The sequence below is a fragment of the Lutzomyia longipalpis genome, chromosome 3, assembly GCF_024334085.1.
Source record: "Lutzomyia longipalpis isolate SR_M1_2022 chromosome 3, ASM2433408v1".
Taxonomy (NCBI): domain Eukaryota; kingdom Metazoa; phylum Arthropoda; class Insecta; order Diptera; family Psychodidae; genus Lutzomyia; species Lutzomyia longipalpis.
In genome coordinates this window covers 28,322,368-28,341,182 of record NC_074709.1, presented here as the reverse complement: position 1 = coordinate 28,341,182, position 18,815 = coordinate 28,322,368, and the positions used below count along the sequence as shown (strand labels likewise).

At 34.9% G+C, this 18,815-nt stretch overlaps 1 protein-coding gene across 2 annotated transcripts in view; it reads right to left on the bottom strand.

The window, feature by feature from the left end:
• Window positions 1-18,815, bottom strand: part of LOC129793657 (WW domain-binding protein 11) — a 78,970-nt gene that overhangs the window by 44,408 nt on the left and 15,747 nt on the right. The window contains exons 3-4 of one of the 2 annotated variants that reach the window (XM_055833828.1): window positions 14,436-14,471; window positions 14,240-14,359 (exon numbers count right to left, since the gene is read on the bottom strand). In XM_055833828.1, coding sequence (XP_055689803.1) covers window positions 14,240-14,359; window positions 14,436-14,471 — 156 coding nt within the window. The remainder of the gene's footprint in view (window positions 1-14,239; window positions 14,360-14,435; window positions 14,472-18,815) is intronic. The other variant, XM_055833827.1, reaches the window with a different exon arrangement.

Here is an 18,815-nt window from a genome sequence, read left to right as displayed (position 1 = left end):
GGTGGGTACAGGGGGAAAACATATCCATTCCCACTCATGCAGATTCCTCTTGCTATATACCTATATTGGTTTGTCCAATTTGTATTCATCTGGACTATGGTCAACCATGTTGTGCTCATCTGGGTTAATTAAACTCGCTGGGTAAGAGCGCTATGGTACTCTTTGGGCCCTTCAGCAGCAGCAACGTCATAGCAGCTCTGAATGGGATGTTTGGGGCCACCACGGGGGAATACATCCGGATATGTATAAAGCGGAGAATGTGGAGGGAAAATGAAAGAGTGGTCAGTCCCACGGGTGCGGTTTGTTGACCATTTTAGCACTCTTCTCGAACCCTCAATGACCCTCACATGGATACACAAACCGTATACATCCAGTTACTCATGAGGAGGTAAAACACCGAGAAAATCCGCAGAGGAACAACCAAAAAGGGATACAAAATGGCATCTTTACTTCATAGGGGAAAAAGGGTTGAAAAATGTCTGATAATAGATAATAGAATTTAATTTTTCTTTAGATTTTTACTAATTTTAACACTTGGAGGATCGAGGTTTCTAACCTCAAAAGTTTTACCTCAATTTTCTTTTAAATGAAAATGTTTTTCCAAGTTTTCTTTCGACAATCTTATCTAACGGAAGTTCCCTACACATAGTGTTGAAATTATCACGATATTTTTAAGAGGTTTTATCCTGTGACGATTTAAAAAAAAATGTCGAATTGGCGACGGTGGCCAGTATACTCCTCCACGGGTAAATAAATCGATTTTTTCGTTAAAATAAAAAATTTTGAATATGAAGTAAAATTAAAAAAAATTTTTAAAAGCAAATAAATTCGGCTAAGAAATATAAATTAAAATATCTCAGCCACGAAATAATTTTCTCTTTTGGAAATAAATTAAGAAAAAGTCCAGTAAAGCTCAAAAACGGTACAAAATTGTTGGAAAACATCAATATTTTCATTTGAATAGAAAAAAAGTTTATTTTTCCCCATGTTGGCAGGAATATTCCCTCGTGAATGATCTTTTTCTGGCATAACTCACGATATTTTTTTTTGGAGAGCTCCACCTCGAATTTTCTGGGTGATGCTTTTTTCCTCTCTGGTAGTAGCATGAGGTGCTTTGTTCAAGCCAAAAGGGGGGAAAGGTAGTCAGAGAAAGAGAGAGAGAGCCTTATGTGTTATTTTAAACCCCACATTTGTCATACAAGTGCAGAACAATGTTCGTGTGAATTGTCGAGGGACGAATTACGTTGAAAAAACGATGCTTTTGGGTTGATGAACAAAAAAAAAGGAGTACACGGTTGAGGAAATAAAACACAGGTCCAATGTCCTGTTCCACCCTAATTAGTTCTTCCCTTTTTGCACACAGGCACATACACACGGATGACAATGCTCTTCCATTTCCTGCAAATAGTAATTCCGGAAAAGTCTTTTTGTTACTTTTTTTTTAGCAAGAAAGAGAGGAGGAAAGTAAGAGGGAATTTCTTGAATTTCTTCATTGAATTTTGAGGTCGAAATCATGCAATAAATAAAGAAGAGAAAAAAAAAAGACATCTAACTCGTAAAATTTCTTAGGGAGAGATTTCACGGGTAAAAAAAAAAACAAACCAAAAAAGTATGTTAAGAGTTTAGAAAATAATCATCAACATCTTGTGCGAGAGGCATATTTCACATCTTTTTGTCATGCCACAGCTAATTTATATGCCACAGAAATGTCACCGAAAAAACAGCCCCATTATTAATGAGAATTGTACAGAAATAATTGTACTAAATATGATAAACTACGCGAAAATTCTTCTCACACAATTTCCTTCAGCCACGGAGCATTTCATCCAAAGCAATGGGTGCACAAATGAGTCAGTTTGCGTATGCGGGGCAACAGCACACCGAAAAAACGATTTAATCAGACAGATTGCATTAATAAATTCTCGAAAAGTGGGACTCGCGCGCGTAACAAGAAAAAAAATCCCCGCGGAACGATGCGAAAATATAGAAATTAATTTGATATTATCCTACATGGTTTGGCCAATGGTCAGAGCAAAAAATAAATTAAATTGGGCGTGTTGCAGAAGGAGAAGCTGCATATTGGCGGAGTAATAATCCACTAATAAACCATGTCAATTTGCTATTGAGGCAATTGATGATAAATCACCCACGGCTATGGGGCCACTTCGGGCGCAATCCTCAAGTGGCCCCCATTCACGGGGATCGTATAACAAAATCCAATTGGCGCACCTACCCCACCCAGGACAAAGTCACTTATTTGTTTTGCTGATCGATGAACACAGCCCCGGTTGAGAGCGCAATAATTAACCCAGAGACCATCCCACCCGGCCAATAATTCCCGCACTGCCCCCTCCGCCCCATCCCCCGGGGTACATCCCATCCCTCTGGCACGATCCCCGCAGCAGCAGCAGCAAAATACACCAGGATATTGATGCTGCATTTCCTACAGCAATATTTGCACAGACGATTTTGCAATGTGCTGTGCAATCCTCCTTCCGTCCACTTTATCGATATGATTTACAAGCAAAAACAATATAAGAGGGGCAATGAAGAGTTGAAAATGCTGTACCAACAACTCTGGATTTTACAGATTAAGGAGTCGATTTTAATTAAATTTTTTTCTTTACTTCCAAAATGTTTGTTTTTTAGTATTCTATTTAAAACTGAATCGTAAAGATTTGATAGGTTTAAATAATATTTGAAGATTTGAATTTTTAGGCCTAAATTTTTCAAGTTAGGTTTTTAAGCTTCCAAGTCTAAGACAGGCTAAATTTCCGTTGAATGTATTTTAAGATTCAGTCTTAATTCAGCCGGACTTTACCTTAAAAACTTACATCCGGCCTAAAATACTGAAGTTTGAAACATTTAGACCTAGCTTAAGAAATCTAGGCGTAACTTTGAAAACTGAAACCTAGTTTTAAATAACTTAAAACTAACTAGTCAAAAAACTTAGGCCTAGATTAAAAAAAACTTAAGTGTGGTTATTGTAGAATATTTATAACTAGCCTGAGTTCAAGAACATAAGCCTAGCTTGAAAATTTAGACTTGGCTTGAAAAAATAGGCCTATCTTAAAAAACTGAAGCCTTTTTATAAAATACTTCAACCTAGTCTAATAACTTAGATTTAGATAGCCTGGTATAGGAAAATCTAAGCCGGACTTCGTAGTGAATTTACCTATAAATATTCTTGGGACTTTTCACATAAATTTTTTTTTTTAGATTTTTCCGAATAAAATATTTTATTTGAAGGCCTTCATTATTTCTGTCGAGGGACTGTATTATATTTATTTATTATTATTTTATATTTTTCTTTTCTATTTTTAAATACTTTTTTGTGTCTTTAGAACATATTAACATTCAAAAGAAAGAAAATGAAAAAAAAAAAATATCAATCATTTCTAGGACTTAGCCCTTAGTTAAATTAATTAAAAAAATTATCCTTCCCTAACTTTCAATAAAAAAAAACTAGAATTGTAGCAACTCTAACCCTTCCTGTTCAATACATTCTTGTACGGTTCTCGCCCATTGAGAAAGGAATCCGCGCCTGTGTCAGCGAATGAATGAAATTCGGTGGCCAAATCATCTTCTCTCTCCACTATATATACTCTTTTAATTGATTGTCCAACCCGTGATAAATGGCCATTGACGATGCTCAAAAGGCGTTCCTGCAATTTAACCTTCTTGGCATTTTGTTCATTAAAAATACTTCTCTTTACACACCAGAGGGAAGCACAGCAGTGCCATCAATTCAATTTCAAATCACATTGTCATTTTGGAGCCTTTTTGCAGCTTCTTTTTCTTTTAAAGCTGAAGCTTTGGTTATTTGCCTCCTGGAGCAGAGTGCCAATGATTGGAAACACATGTAATTTATTCACTATTTACATCTCTCTTCATCGTGGTGAATAAAAAAACAAGAATAACCCCTTGAGGGGGTTAGTGAACGAGCAATTTCTCATTCTGCTCCCTCATTCCAATTTTGAAAATCAAATAAATTCTTTCCCGCGCTTCCTCGCCCCCAAGCGACAAAAAACGCATCCCATCGGTGGGGAAAAATCAATTTAATCCTGCTACCGATTGCCAAGAACTTCTACATACCTATGTACATATATAATCTCCGTGAATTCCTGCAAAAAATGCTGCTAAATTAAATGAAGTGTGGACTTGAAAGAAGGTAAAAAAAAAGATGTGAACGAAGGAAGAGAATCAATAACACACATAAATTCCAATTACACTCAATTGAAATTAATATGCGACTTTTCTTTATTTTTTTTACGCTACCTATCTACATATAGCAAGTGAAGTGTAGTTAAATGGTGCAATTGAGTAAAAATTACACACGTCCCCGTGTGTGTGTGATGATGATTAAGCTCCGGCAATGATGGTGGAGTATAATCATTGAAAGGGTAATGGGAGATAAGACATTTGCCAACATGAAATAAAATATTAATCTCACTACTTCGTTATCTCCATTCGGGCTCGTTTTGCTGTCATCATCTCTTTTACGGCCAATAAAATGCAAATTGCTTGTTTTTTTACATTTGCAAAAAAATGTTTTACATCACCCATAAATAAATGAATCACAATTTTTGGACTTGCAAGATTGGCAGGAAATTTGTCAAGTGAATTAAAAGTTTCATTTATTCTGAGGACGTTTTTTTCTGTTTTCTTTTTGGATTAAAAATGTTGGAATAAAATATTTAAAACCAGGCGCCTCCATTGCTCCTCTGACTCCCCAAGCTTTGCATTTAAAATATTTTCAAAATTAACTGTTCGATCAGAATGATTTAAAAAAAAAAAAAGATTTTAACATTAAATTAAAAGAATTAACATTAAATGTTAAAAAACTAAGAGAATTAATCAAAAAATTCTTTTAGAACAGAATAAATTGATTCTTTTCATCAATCTATACCCAATGTGATGGCAATCAAATTCAATTGACTTGGAGGAAAGACGAAGGAATAAGAAAAGAAAAATCTGATTCTTTGAGATTTCATCGCTAAAATGGGCGCTGAAAAGACACAATCGCACTGACAGTCCCGCCGCAAACGTGTCATGGATTCTTTCTTTTTTTTCTGCTTCCTCCATGGAGGGTGTTCTCAATCTCATTGAATTCTTCTTTCTCCTAAGTGAGTGACTTTTTTTTCTCGTCACTCCCTTTTGCCATCTCACCAGACCTGCTCTCTACCATCGTTGGGGCAATGAAATAAATATATTAAAAAAACAGAAAAAGAAAAGGTAGTAACGCCTGGCGCCATTTGTTCTCTTCGCACGACCATTGGGTGCCATATTGAGGTGAATAATAATAATAAAAAAAAAGTTAGAATAACATTTAAGAGGTACAATAACACAAGGAGAGACAATAATAATTGTCCACATTTTACCTGATTCCACCTCAAAATGCTCTCTTCCACCACACACACAGAAAGGTGAGCCGAGAGAATTGCCGGTGGGTGATGTTGCACACACCACATCAACAAAAAAAAGACAACCTCAAAGACGTATTGAATGGGGATAATAAATTACCAACAATAAAAAAGGGGTGTGTAAGTGAAGAGAAAAAAATCAACGAGATAGAGAAAAATCTCCTCTTTGGGTGGCTATTTTTTGTTCTTTTTCATTTGTACCTTGCGTGGCATTTTTTGGAGATTCAAGTGCGGGTTAGGTTGATATTTCTCAATGATTTGTTTATTTATTTATTGCTAAAGGAACAATTTTGATTTTTTTCAGTGGGTGAAATTCACTAGTCAGATAGTTTTCTTAAGATTCTTTAAATTTTATTAAAAGATTCTTAAAGTTTTGTTAAGATTCTTTCAGTTTTCTTAAGATCCCTTGAGAAAAAGCTTAAGATTTCTTAGGAAAAATGCCTGAAGACCACAAAAAATATATTTAGCCCGATTCAGCAGATTGGAGAAACCTTTAGTTTCATTTAACCCCCTTACTTTATTTAAGATCTTTTAAAGATCTTAAATTTTTCTTAGGAAATCTCAAGTTCTTTCTTAAGAAAGACTTAAATTTTCTTAAGATTCTATAAGTTTTCTTAAAAATGCCTTAAGTTTTCATAAGGTTTCTTAAGATTCCTTAAAAAAAAACTTAAGATCTCATTAGAAAAATTTAAGATTATGTATTAAGTTTTCTTAAGCAAAACTAAAGATTTTTTCAGTCAAGTGGATTTTTTCTATGATTTTTTTGTTCACCATCGGGAATCGAAATTCTTAAAAATTATCAAAAATATGCATTTTGCTCGTTTTACTTAAGAAATTTTTAATTTCCCTTTTAAAGAACTTGAGAATCTTTAACTTTTCCTAGGAAATTTTAATTTTTTTTTAAAGGAATCTTAAGAAAACTTTAAGAATCTCAAGAAATCTTAAGTCTGTCTAACTAGTGAATGTCACCCAGTGTATATAAAATGATTTTTTAGCGATTAAAAATTATCGTAAAATTCAAATTAAAAATTATGTTGTTTTACAGAAGGATTTACCAGGCGCCTCCATTGCAATTTCTTGTTATATTTTCTTCGCTTTTCATTTGCCCAAATTGTCAAAGATAAATCCATCAACATCCAATTGAGGCCGCGAAATAAATTGCAAGAGAAATTATTTGAAGAATATTTTGCAAAATTCTTTGATGGGCTCTCTGTATGAGGGAGGAGCTGAGCAAATTGAAATTTGTGTGCTTCAAAAAATTGTATATGATGAAAAACGAAGGTGTGGGAGCGAAGAAATTCATGAGTTTGTTTACAACATGAGATTTTGTCGTCAATAATATCACAAAAGACGTGCACAAGCCAAATGTGGCGTCAACCAATAAAATAATTTGTTAAATCCCATGTCGAAATACAATTTTACAGCAATATTTACATAATGTTTTACACGCGTTTTCGCGTGTTGTGAACTGATTCTTTTTTCTGTCCAACTCCGAAAAACCCCGCGTTCGCACAGACTCTATCCCATAATGTTTTCTCTAAAAACTTGCGCTAAATCATCGTGATATGTCGTCTTGTCGCGCTTCTGTGTGACTTCTCTCACATACATCTCTCTCTTTTTTGGCACATTGTCTTTAGCAGCATAAAATATTCCGTATTTACCATTTAATTTGCATTTAATAAACACCTTTGTGCCACTACTTTTGTGCAAAAAACATTCTTCCAACATTCATTGGAATGATCCTTAATTCATGGATGGACTTTTGGGAACATTTAGAAGCTATTTAGCCTCTGAAAATGTCGAAAATGTATATAGTTATGCTCCTTTCGTCACACATCCGCCCAATTTTTGCCTTTTGAGAGGATGTAAAAGCACTTAATTTACGACAACCAAATTATACAAATGAGTAACAAGCGCATATGATCACTTACAAGGATCTCCTGCACCAGCAGCTTCTCTTCGACAAAACTTGAAAAATTCTCCTTTACAAAATATGTAGACAAGAAGATGAAGAAAAAAAAAATGTCATCCCTCTATTTTCCATCATATTGTAACATTCCTAAAAACAAACAAAATGTCACCATGGATGGAGGACAAGAAAGTTCACGGGAAGGCACAAAAATGAAATAGGAGATCATGTTGTTAACTAAAATGACGAACATGGGAGTTTGATGCAACAACACCGAAAAAAAAGAAGAAATTGGTAACATTGCGTGTTGTTTGGAGTGATTTTTCTCCACACTCTGTAAGTGATAGCTCAAGTTACTTTTTGAGAATCCATTAAGATGGAGAGGACCACTTGTGAAGTGTCGTTTTGCCTTTTTTCTCCTTCGTGGTAGCACCCCTAATTCACATAAATTTTGCCCAAGCCATTCATGAGTTTTTTTTTCCTTTCTTTCTTGTTAAGAGGGCATTTTAGGGGTTGAAACATCCCTCAAATTGACTTTATTGTGATTATAGGAGAAGAACATGTGATGTTCTATGAGATTTTAAATGGTAATAAGATTGAGAATTGGCAGAAAATAGCGAAGGGATGCTAGGAGCGAATTTATTGTACTTTTAGTACACAAATAATTTCTCAAAGAGTGGAAAACTCAAATAAAAAGTTTCAAAAAAATAAAAATTGTCAAGTTTTGAACATTTCTTCTCCCACATCATCGATATAATCGTTAATATCCTCCTGCTTTCATCGGAAATCTCTCTTTGTAAATGATCCAAGCCACTCAAATGCATGAACTTCTTTCAACGAGTGTCTCTCGAATTCTTTTCTTTTAAGGCACTCAAAACACATGTTTTCCTCCAAAAAAAAAACGTCTTTGGTATATCTTTTGTACACCCATCATCACTTTCTCTTGCAGATGATGATGGGAAAGTGTGTGACCTGCGAGTACAAAAATTTTGAAGTGTTTTTCACGAGAAAAAAGGGTCGAAAATGTGGTATAAATTACAATTCATTCTCTCCCTTTTTGCGCGCTACAAAACTCCCAAACACGTGTAATGTGCTTGAAAATTGGGGTTTGTCGTGATAAATATGTCGTGAAATTCCCGAAGAATACTTGACAAATATATTTACAAAATAATATCGAAACAACTGCCATATGCATAATACGAAAGGATGTAATGACATCACATTAAACAAACGGGCAAAATCGTAGAAGTGGATTCATTTAGGGATGCTGTGTGTGGGTGCTTTCAATTGGTCAATTGCAGTGGAACTTTATATGGGGTTGATGTTGAACAAGGTTCGTACAAAATGGGCAAAGTTTTCGGTTTTGTGGTTAAATTTATTTAGTGTTGGTGAAGTACATTTTGTAACCATTACTGGAAGGAGATCGCACTTGAGACAATTGTTAGGCTGTTTATTATTTAATTACTGTTGCGATTTTTGGGGGTGATTTATTGTTTTCCGTGGCTTTATTGGCGGTTAATTTAACGGTTAAAACTAATGTTGACTCAACTCCCTTATCGCGACTTAAATTATCCCTTATTTAGACTCAGCTTTTACCTTATGGTGACTCAATTTTTTTAACCTATGTGTACTACAATCTATACATTATAAACAATAACCCCTGAAAAATTAGTTAAAAATTGAGTCTACATTAGGCAAAGGTAGTACATAAGTCTAAATAAGGGAAATTTTGAGTCGCGATAAGGCAGTTGAGTCAACATTAGTCTTTTTTTGAGTCACGATTAGATGGAGTCTTAATTTAATCATTAAAAATTCTCTATTAAATCAAGAATTAATCCCCAAAGTTTCTAAAAAAATAGTATTGCATTTCCTCTTTGACTCTTTTGATTTAGGATCCTTCCAAAGGATCCTTTTTTCAAAAATCTTTCTTGCAATTAAATCCCTTAATTTGAACTTATCGACAGCACGAATACAAAAATCCTAAAGAATCCTTATAATTAAGCAAAGATTTATTACAAATTTCCCAATTAGAATAACCAAAAAAACCAAGAGATCCTTTGCACTAATCATATCCTTAATAGATCAAATGTAGAAATGGGAGAATTATGAGATGATTGTGCATCCCTTTTTTGCCATTATTTGAAAGTTGATCCTCCTAAATAAAATAAGGGAAGATGGGAAAAATTATCACCGAAAAAAAGAGGGAGGAAAAAAAAGCCAAAGATCTCGCCACAAGCACAATAATGACGACAAAGCGACATAATTCATTTGCGAAGAATCACTCGGGAATGACTCCTCTAAATGGTTTCTCTGTGGCCTCATCCTCACATTTGAGAGAGGTTTTGTTTGGTGGAGATGTGAGCCAGAAGAATTCACAGCGTGTCTCTTTGCTCTCCTTTTTGCCATTTTCTCCCCTTGGTGTGTGCAAAGCAAACGTTAAGGAAAGGACAAGACTTCTTTGCGTGGTAAGACTCCTGGCGCCAACAGAATGCGCTGAAATGTCGATTCCAAATTTCTGACGAGTTGCTGCTGCAGAAGCAAAATGCAATTCCCCCATCCCCCCTTCTCATTGCGCTTTTTAACAATGTCTTGTCTTTTGCAACATTATCGCAAAAATAATAATAATATGTACATATATTTTAAGGCAGAGTGTAGAGTAAGATCTCCTATAAATACAGCTCTCATCACGTTTAGAGAGAGAGAGAGCGAGAGACCTATTGCAGGTTGCTTGTAAAAGAATTAAGGAGAGAAGTTGAAAAAAAAAAACAAGAAGAAAGAATAAAAACTGCCATAGTGATGCACTTTGATCACGCTTTTCATACACAATACATCATCTTTATGCTGCCACATAAATTTGCAGTGTGAGACAAATAAAAGGTATTATGTGTGACCACGCGGTGAGACCTCCCAGAAAATATTGCACATAAAATCTACAAGAAAAAAGCATGGAAGTAATTTTTATTTGTGTTATGGAAACAAATAAAAAAATTTGATTTGAATTTGGCGCGCACCTGTGGCGGGATAGGAAAGATGGTGAATTTCAATGGTGAAAAAGGAAATGTGGGGAAAATGTAACATTTGGCGCCAAAAAATAAAACAACACGGAAAAACAATGAAAATGAGATTTGTTTCGTTATTTAAGGGTAGAAAATCGGTTAAATAAAGGAAAAATTTTCTTACAATTTGTATTAAATGCGAATTTGAGGTGAATTTTGGTTTAATTTTCATCAAGAATTGTTTAAAAAATAAATGTATTCTTTAATGCAAAATTAGCTAAAAAAAATAAAACAGACATTTATAAAATTTCCCGAATTTCCTGCAATGAAAATACGTTGAAATTTGAATAGTTTAGTATTTTATTTCATGGGCCAGACGACGATTTGGCGCCAGAGTGTCGGATTGCATCCAATATTGCCTAATTAGGATCATTGGACAAGTCTGTGATTTACGATCACCCTGCTTATTCTCATGTAGGCCAGCCAAGGCACTTCCTGTCCCATTGAACATTTGTCATTTTTCTCCCTGTGAGAGAAAAGAGAGCCAAAAAGGATCTCTGTTGAAATTAACACCCAAAAAATCCTTAATTTTTTTCCCGAGAAAAGGACTTGAAATGCAACACCAAACTCTACATTTCTCCCATGTCACTCAACTTTCTGCGATGAAGCAAAAAAAAAATCTAAAAACCCACAAAGAGAGGCTCCAAAAGATGATTCAGCGCACATGAAAAATTTTTACCTTTTCATCACAACTCAATTGAAAAAGACCCCAAAAATAGAGGAGAGAAAACAATTAGGAAAACATATTTTGAAAACTAATTTCATTTTGGGGCACGATCGAGATTGAGATCAAATGATGAGGAGGAAAAAAAATAAGTAAAACATACAACATGCTGCCAAACAAATTATTCCCAATTCAATATAGCGCAAATCGTTGGAGTAACAGCTAAGAAAAAAATCTATTTAACTTCTAACGATGATGGAGCCCCTGCTATTCGCCCCCCACCCGTAAGAAAAAAATTTCGTCAAGTCATTTGAGATATTAAGTAGATTGTTGGATGAAAAATTGTAATTAATCTAAACTGTTACTCTCATGTGAAAAAGAAGGCAAAAGATGCGTGGAGAAAAATTGAAAATAAATAGACCATCATCCTCCCATTTTAATTATAAAAGAAACTAAAATTGCAACAAAAAAAAAGTTCTTTGCTAGGAAGGAGTAAAGAAAAAGAAGAATTACAAGAGTTCGTGAGATTTAATCGGAACATTCAATTTATTTGTGGCGCCTGTGGATTAAAATTGAAGCTTTTGAAGCTTCTTTTAGTTTGCTAAGAAGATAGAAGAATTCTCTAAATAAAGAAATTTTGTTCAATTAAGAGAGAATATATTTTTTTTAGAATTTGTGAATTGAAAAGACATTTTTCTTGTATTCTGTGTAAAAGAATCGAAAGATTTGACAGTTCTAAAAAAATTAGTACGTACTTTTAGACCTTATAGCCGAGACACCTTATGTGCTGAAGAAAAAAATCTTTTTTTTTTATTTTCATAAAGTTTAACTTCAAAATATTCCAGAAAAATAAATTAATTCCTAATAAGGCTATATGGATCCGGAAGGAATCCAACAGCCGTACAATTTAAAGTGCAGAAGAAGAAGAATTACTAACCAATTTTCAACTTCACGTAAAATAGTTGAGAAAAGACCAACAGAGGGGGTTAAAAAACACCCCCAAAAAGCCCCTAAATTTACTATCAACCCCCCTGCATTGGTGTGTCATCCGCAACCCCTATGTTTGTGCTGGCGTAAATTGTCATGAATGGCGATTGAAAATGTAATTTGTAATTTCAATAAATAATCATATTAAGTATGCGGCATATTTTGCAGAATGCTTCCCCATTTTCCCTAAAATTGGTTACATTAAAAACATTTGTGTTTATGTCACAAATTTAGGGATCTTCCGGGGGTGAGGAACATATAATTCAGAGATTTGAAAATAATAATCCCTCTGCAATGATTGTGCCAAAAACTAAAATTCCTATTTATTTGACATTTTGCGCGCGTGAAACTATTTTAAAAACATCCCTACTAATAGGCCAAAAACATATTATTTTATTGCCTCCCGTGCGCATAAAAACATTACATAGATAGGTATGTAGATAGATAGGGCACAGGCAGCGCGAACAATTTTGCCAAGTGAGTCAAAACTGAAATTTACATTAAGTACACTTGTCTTGACATCGCCAAATGACAAATTGAATGTTCCACGAGGGCAACATCAGGCGCAAAGAGGTCGAGAAAATAATACTTATAGTGGGAGGGAAGGGGGGGTGGTGGTGGAAATTTTCGCTTATGGGCCTGGAAAAACCCTTTTGCGCGTCAACCCCGCGGGTGCTGCAAAACTTTCTCCTGATGCCATTCGAGAGCGAGAGTTAAATTAACTTCTTGTGTTTTAGGACTAATTTTTCCTCCATGTTCACTCCTTTTGCACAACATATTTAGAATGAATGGGGGAGGGGGTAGGAGGTGAGGGTGGTGAATGACAAATCACCCCTCCCTGGGAACCATTAAATTTCACCTACTTATCTCCCTCTCGCTGCTCTGTATGCACAAAAACAACTCAAAAACAAACAGCAAAAACATGTTCTCATACCCATTTGTTATGCCAAAAAAAACATAACATACATAGGCGCGCAACAACTATGTTTCCTAAATATGTACGTTGATAACATCCTAATTTAGCATGACAAAAAGATTTTCTCAGTGTGTGAACCTCTGTAGAATTATTAGTAGAGGACTACATTGCTCTCCTTGTGTGACCTCCTAAATTATGCTCCCATCTCCCATAACATAATACACACAGAGCATAGAGAGAAAGTTTATGCGGAACATATGAGAGATATTTTATGCATTAACTAGGGAGCTTCATTTTGGCTTTGACACGGTCTAATTTGCACCTCAAATTTCACTCTTGGGAAATTGAAAGGAAAAGGGAATTTTTCCTGCCTGGGAAAGACTCATATTTCTATGGAGGAATTAGCAAGAAAAAATCCTTAATTTAGTGTAATAAAAATCAGCATGAAAAGGAGTTTAGTCATAACTATCGGGACATGGTTAATTCTGTTGTCTAAATTATCGAAATAATTCGTAAAAAATTAAATTAATCATTCAAAATAAGAATTCTGATAATTTGTTTAGAAAAAAACTTCTCAAAAATTCAAAATTTAAAGAAATTCGTTAAATTAAAAAAAAAGTCAATTTGTTATAAAAGTTGCTGGGTGTTTATCTGACGAATATTTTGACTATTATGGCGAATCATTCGCGTATTTACGAAGATTTGAATATTTTAATTCACCATAAACATCCTTTGATAATAGCCGACTAATATGAAACCAAAATTTTTTTTAATTTAACATTTTTTGGCTTGAATTTACTACTTTTTAGGCTTTATTTTTAGCCTTTGTCGGCTTCAATTTAGGTACTACTTTTTAGGCATTTTTAAATATATTTTTTAAAGCGTTTTGAAATTGAAGACTATGCCTTTTTTTAAGGCTAAAAACTAAATAATACATTTAGGATTGAATTTACCACGTTTTGGGTTCAATTTACTACTCAGCTTCAATTTAGTACTTTTGAGGCTTGATTAAGTATTTCTTGGGCTTTAGCTTCTCAATCTGAGCCATTTTGAGACTAAAAACCAATATTTTTTAATTCTTTGGCAAATCATCCGAATATTTTATCAATAATCGCGAATAATCCCGAAGATCCGAATAAATTTTCAAAAGAAAGAAATATTGAAAAAAATCTTAAAATTGTTAAAAATAAATTTGCATTAAATTCCAGATAAAATACCGGAAAAGCTGATGATGACTTTCACAAATAAATCAAACTTTTAAAGATAAAAAACCTAATAAATTACTTAAGCTAGACTTACCTGTAGTTTAACGAGCCATGGACGATCTGATGCCAATTTCGAGAGTTCCTGATAATTGCATCTGGCTGCACTGACGAGCCATTCCTTGGCCTTTGGATCAGACACCTATTCCCCCCAAAAATTTCCCATTAAAACATTTTTCAAAAATTAAAGAAAATCGCCTTCTTCCACCCACACTTACCAAAGTATCTTGATCATTGATGTCTGCATCGGGGGTCTGTTGAAGGCAAAAAAATGAAGAAAAGGCATTAAAAATTAAGGAATTTGTGTGAAGAGCAAATTGTAAATCAATTTACTTCTCCAAATAAATGATAAATAAATAAAATATGTGCCATAAAAGGTGTCAGCAGTAATTTTTTGCCATAAAAATCACCGTGAATTGGTGATGAATGGATTCACAAACGCACACGGGGCTGATTTTTATATGTTTCTCACACCCATTCGCACAAAAATCCCATTCAAAAGAAGACGAGGAGAGAGAGAGAGATGGAAAAGCAATTACACACGATCACTCCTCTTTTGACCAATTTGTTCATTTCCCATTTATGTGGTGGCCTCGTATTATTTTTTTTTTAATTCTTCTTTTGGGAGGGCTTGCAGAGAGATGAGACGAAGTAACAAATCATCACGCGGATGGATCCCATATTAGAGGATCCATCAGAGAGCAAACCAAAAAAATATCTGGGTGAGAAGGCGCCCTGCGGGAGCGAAAGAAATTTTTCTGAAGAGTCACCACGACGCTCTAAGAGAATCACGTCACTCACCCACTGAGACCTTATCGTGTCACCATCGCAACTATCCTCCTGACCCGTGGCATCCATGTTTTGTGTGTGAAACAATGACGACGACTTCGGTACACACCCGCCATACACAACGCGTGATTGATTAATCGTTCGCGATGGATTTTTAATTTCTACTTCTTTGAATTTTGATTTTTTTTCCAGAGTTTTGATGGAGTCTGCGGTCCGCTAAATCTAGCACTTCATCACTCAAATGCGTTGACGACCCCGTGAGAAGGACGCGAGTTTGTGGTCACACTGAATTCACTCAGTTTGTGGTCTTCAATCAACTGATTCTTGCAAATAATTTTGCAGTCTTTTGATTTTCACGCATTTTTGTGCCTTTTTAGCTGTGATTCTTTCTTAAAAGAAGCACAGCTTCTGTGTACACTCAAAAATGCAAAGTCGTCAGATCGGGCTCAAACTTGGGATGAGCACGAATTAGGGTCCCCACATTCCAAAAAACGTATGCGCCAAAAATTTTTCCGGCCGTCCGTCCGTCCGTCCGTCCGTCCGTCCGGAACCTTTTGATGAATTACAAGAGAACGGTAATAGATAGAGACTTGCGGTCAACGGCAAAGTTTAAATATCGACCGGAAGACATCCGATTATGAGGTCAAATCCACCCCCCCACCCCCCGGTCCGCCATTTTGGATAACCCCCAAATTTTGTTTTCGCTATATCTCAGGCCCTATTATAGCTAGAGGTCTGAAATTTTGATATGTTGTAGGGGCCATCAAGACCTTTCCAACGATACCTCATTTTCGACAATCGGCCAAGCCGTTTAGCCAATATGGCCATCACAATTTTTCATCGAAAATCGGCCATAACTCGAGAACGGCTTGACCGATTTTGATCAACTCGGGCTCAAATGAAAGATATTAACGAGCCCTACAACTGCTCGAAACATCGCAAGTTCAAAAAATGTCCGCAAGTAGCGCTAAAATCAAAAACAAAATTTTCGATGTGTTTTCGATGAATATCTCGAGCACCGCTTTATAGAATTGCTTCATATTTTGATATGTTATAGTTGGCTATAATATCTTTCATCATGCCAAAAATGAAGGAAATCTATGTAGCCGTTCCGGAGATATCGCGTTTTAAAGTTTACATGTCATATCTTGAGTTGCATAAGTCCAACGCCCCGCGAAGCGGGGCGTTTTATATACACATATAAAATAAAATAAAATATATATATAAATGCATATATATATACATTATATATATACATATAAAAATGCAAAGATAAATATATATAAACTGCAAAGATAAAAATTAAATATAGCATGGATGGAACAGTATAAAGCGAAAGAACGGTAAGTAAAACTTACGGGCTGTGATTCTTTCTTTGTCAGTGAAATGTGAAATTGACGGAAAATTGAGGATGGGAAAATTTTGAGGAAGACTTTCTCGCGTACCGAATCACAGCCAACGCCCACGATTAAGGCTTCTCACAAATTATCTGCGCGTTGGCTGTGATTCGGTGCGCGAGAAAGTCTTCCTCAAAATTTTCCCATCCTCAATTTTCCGTCAATTTCACATTTCACTGACAAAGAAAGAATCACAGCCCGTAAGTTTTACTTACCGTTCTTTCGCTTTATACTGTTCCATCCATGCTATATTTAATTTTTGCATAATCAGGCATTTTTCATACATTTGCTGAATACAGAGAAATAGAAGAGCAAAGAAGGAGAAATAGGTTTGAAAGAAGATTTTCATTCAAATAATAAATAGGGGAGATTGGGGCTGTGATTGATCTTTCATTAAATTAATTTCTTTTAAAAATTTTCAAAAGAAATTATAATTTACTTTTGATTATACGAATTTTTTAGATTGAAGATATCGAACGTAAGATTCATCAAGTTAAAACGTCAAACGTTCAAAATTCGTCGATTTAAAATTCGAAACGTTAGATTATATAACAAATAAAGGTTCTTCAAGAAACAAAAATTACAATTATGCCATGAAAAGATTATTTTAACTTTCAATCTTGCCCCACCTGCCAGAAGAAAATTGACAAAAAATCACAAGAACAACAATAATCAAACCACCACACTGCAGCTAAAACCCTCCACTAAACCCTATAATTTAATCCGCGAACCCTTAAATTAATATAAAACCACAATCAATTGCTTAAACATCACTTTAAATGGGCATCAAACAACCACTGAAAACATCTTTTCTGCTCATTTCCTTTTGCAAAAAAAATTACTCGCCCCAAAAATTGCTCACAACCGCGCTGCTGTGAATCACAAATTAGGGACAAAATTAGGAATGCGTCGGTGAGTAAAGTGCTTAAGAGAAAATTGAGGTGTATAAAAGCTGCGGGAAGAGCAGATAAAAAAAAGGTTGAAAACATTATAATTTTTCGAGATGGTTTTGTGGTTTTATGAAGTGAGAAGAAAAGTTAAAATTTGAAGTAAAATGATGAACAAGAACTTTTATGAGCAGAGAGAAAAATTTAATCTATTATATAGAGTTTTAGCAAATTATGAAACGGTTATTATATAGAGAAAATGTTTGTTGGACAATTTAACGGTTTTGTCGCGCTCTTTTCTTACTTCTTTTGGAGGTTTCTTTACCTTTTTGCTTTGACTTTGTTTTTGGGGCAGCAAAATTCCAAACGGGGGTTTGGGGCGTTTTTCTTTATGCAAGAGACGGTTATTTCCAGAAAGGGGGGTTGCTGGAGGAATTCTTTGAATACGCGCACAAGCAGAACGGACAAAATTTCAGCTAATGGGTCATTATTATAATTTGCCAAAGAGGTAAAAATTAAAATTTGAGCTTGAGCTGCTAGACACGACGATGCTTTTTATTAAAAAAATAAAGGTCTTCTCTATTGAAAATATCTCTATACAGCAGCAGCAGCAGTATTAGCCATGGAAGAGCCACCACACATAACTTCCTCCAGGGCATTCCGGATGCTGTGTTCTCATTATCTCCCATCGGTGAACATGTTCGGTGAAAAAATGGCAAAAAGGGTATATTTTAGATTTCTTTCTCTCCCTCCGTCTTTTTTTTTTCACCAGCTCAAATTTTCTCTGTAAAGTCTCTTTTTTTTGCGCAAACCCATCTTGTTTCATTTTTTTTTCAAAGACAAAGCTTGAGCACTTGAATTTTTCTAAAAAGAAGGGGGGCCTGCGGTGAATGAGAAAGAGGAAGGAAGATATAAAACTGAAATGGTATAGAATAAATTCATTAGAGATAGTGAGGTGTGGCAATCAGTGCTTCGGCATCGCTTTTAATTAATCAAATGACGAGAGTGAGATACACAGAATAATTAAAACATCAATTCAATCGGTACGAGTGACTAATTAAAGAAGTTAAGTAGCCATCTAAAATGTCGTACAATGTCCCCCAGAAGACTTATCGCAAATAGAGGTGCCAATTTGATGGAGATAAAAAAAGAAATAGCTAAGAGATCTTGTCAAGTTCGATGAGTAAGAAAATGACGCCAGATGGCGATAGTTGGCACACCAGTTATTTGACAGTTAAATTGATGATTCTCCAGTTTGGCATTTAATCTTAACGAATTCCTTACGTTTGGCATATTAACTTGACGAAAATCTAACGTTTGACTTGTACTCTATGAACTTCTTGAGATTTAAATTAGAACTGAACAAATTTCTTAGGTTTGACACTCGTTTTACCTTTCGTGTGTTAATTTGATGAATTTTTAAGGTTTAACTTTTAAACTTGAAGAATAACGAATGTTTGACATTTGATCTAATCAATTTTTGACATTTAAGCTTGACGAATCATTAACGTTTGTTATTTGACAT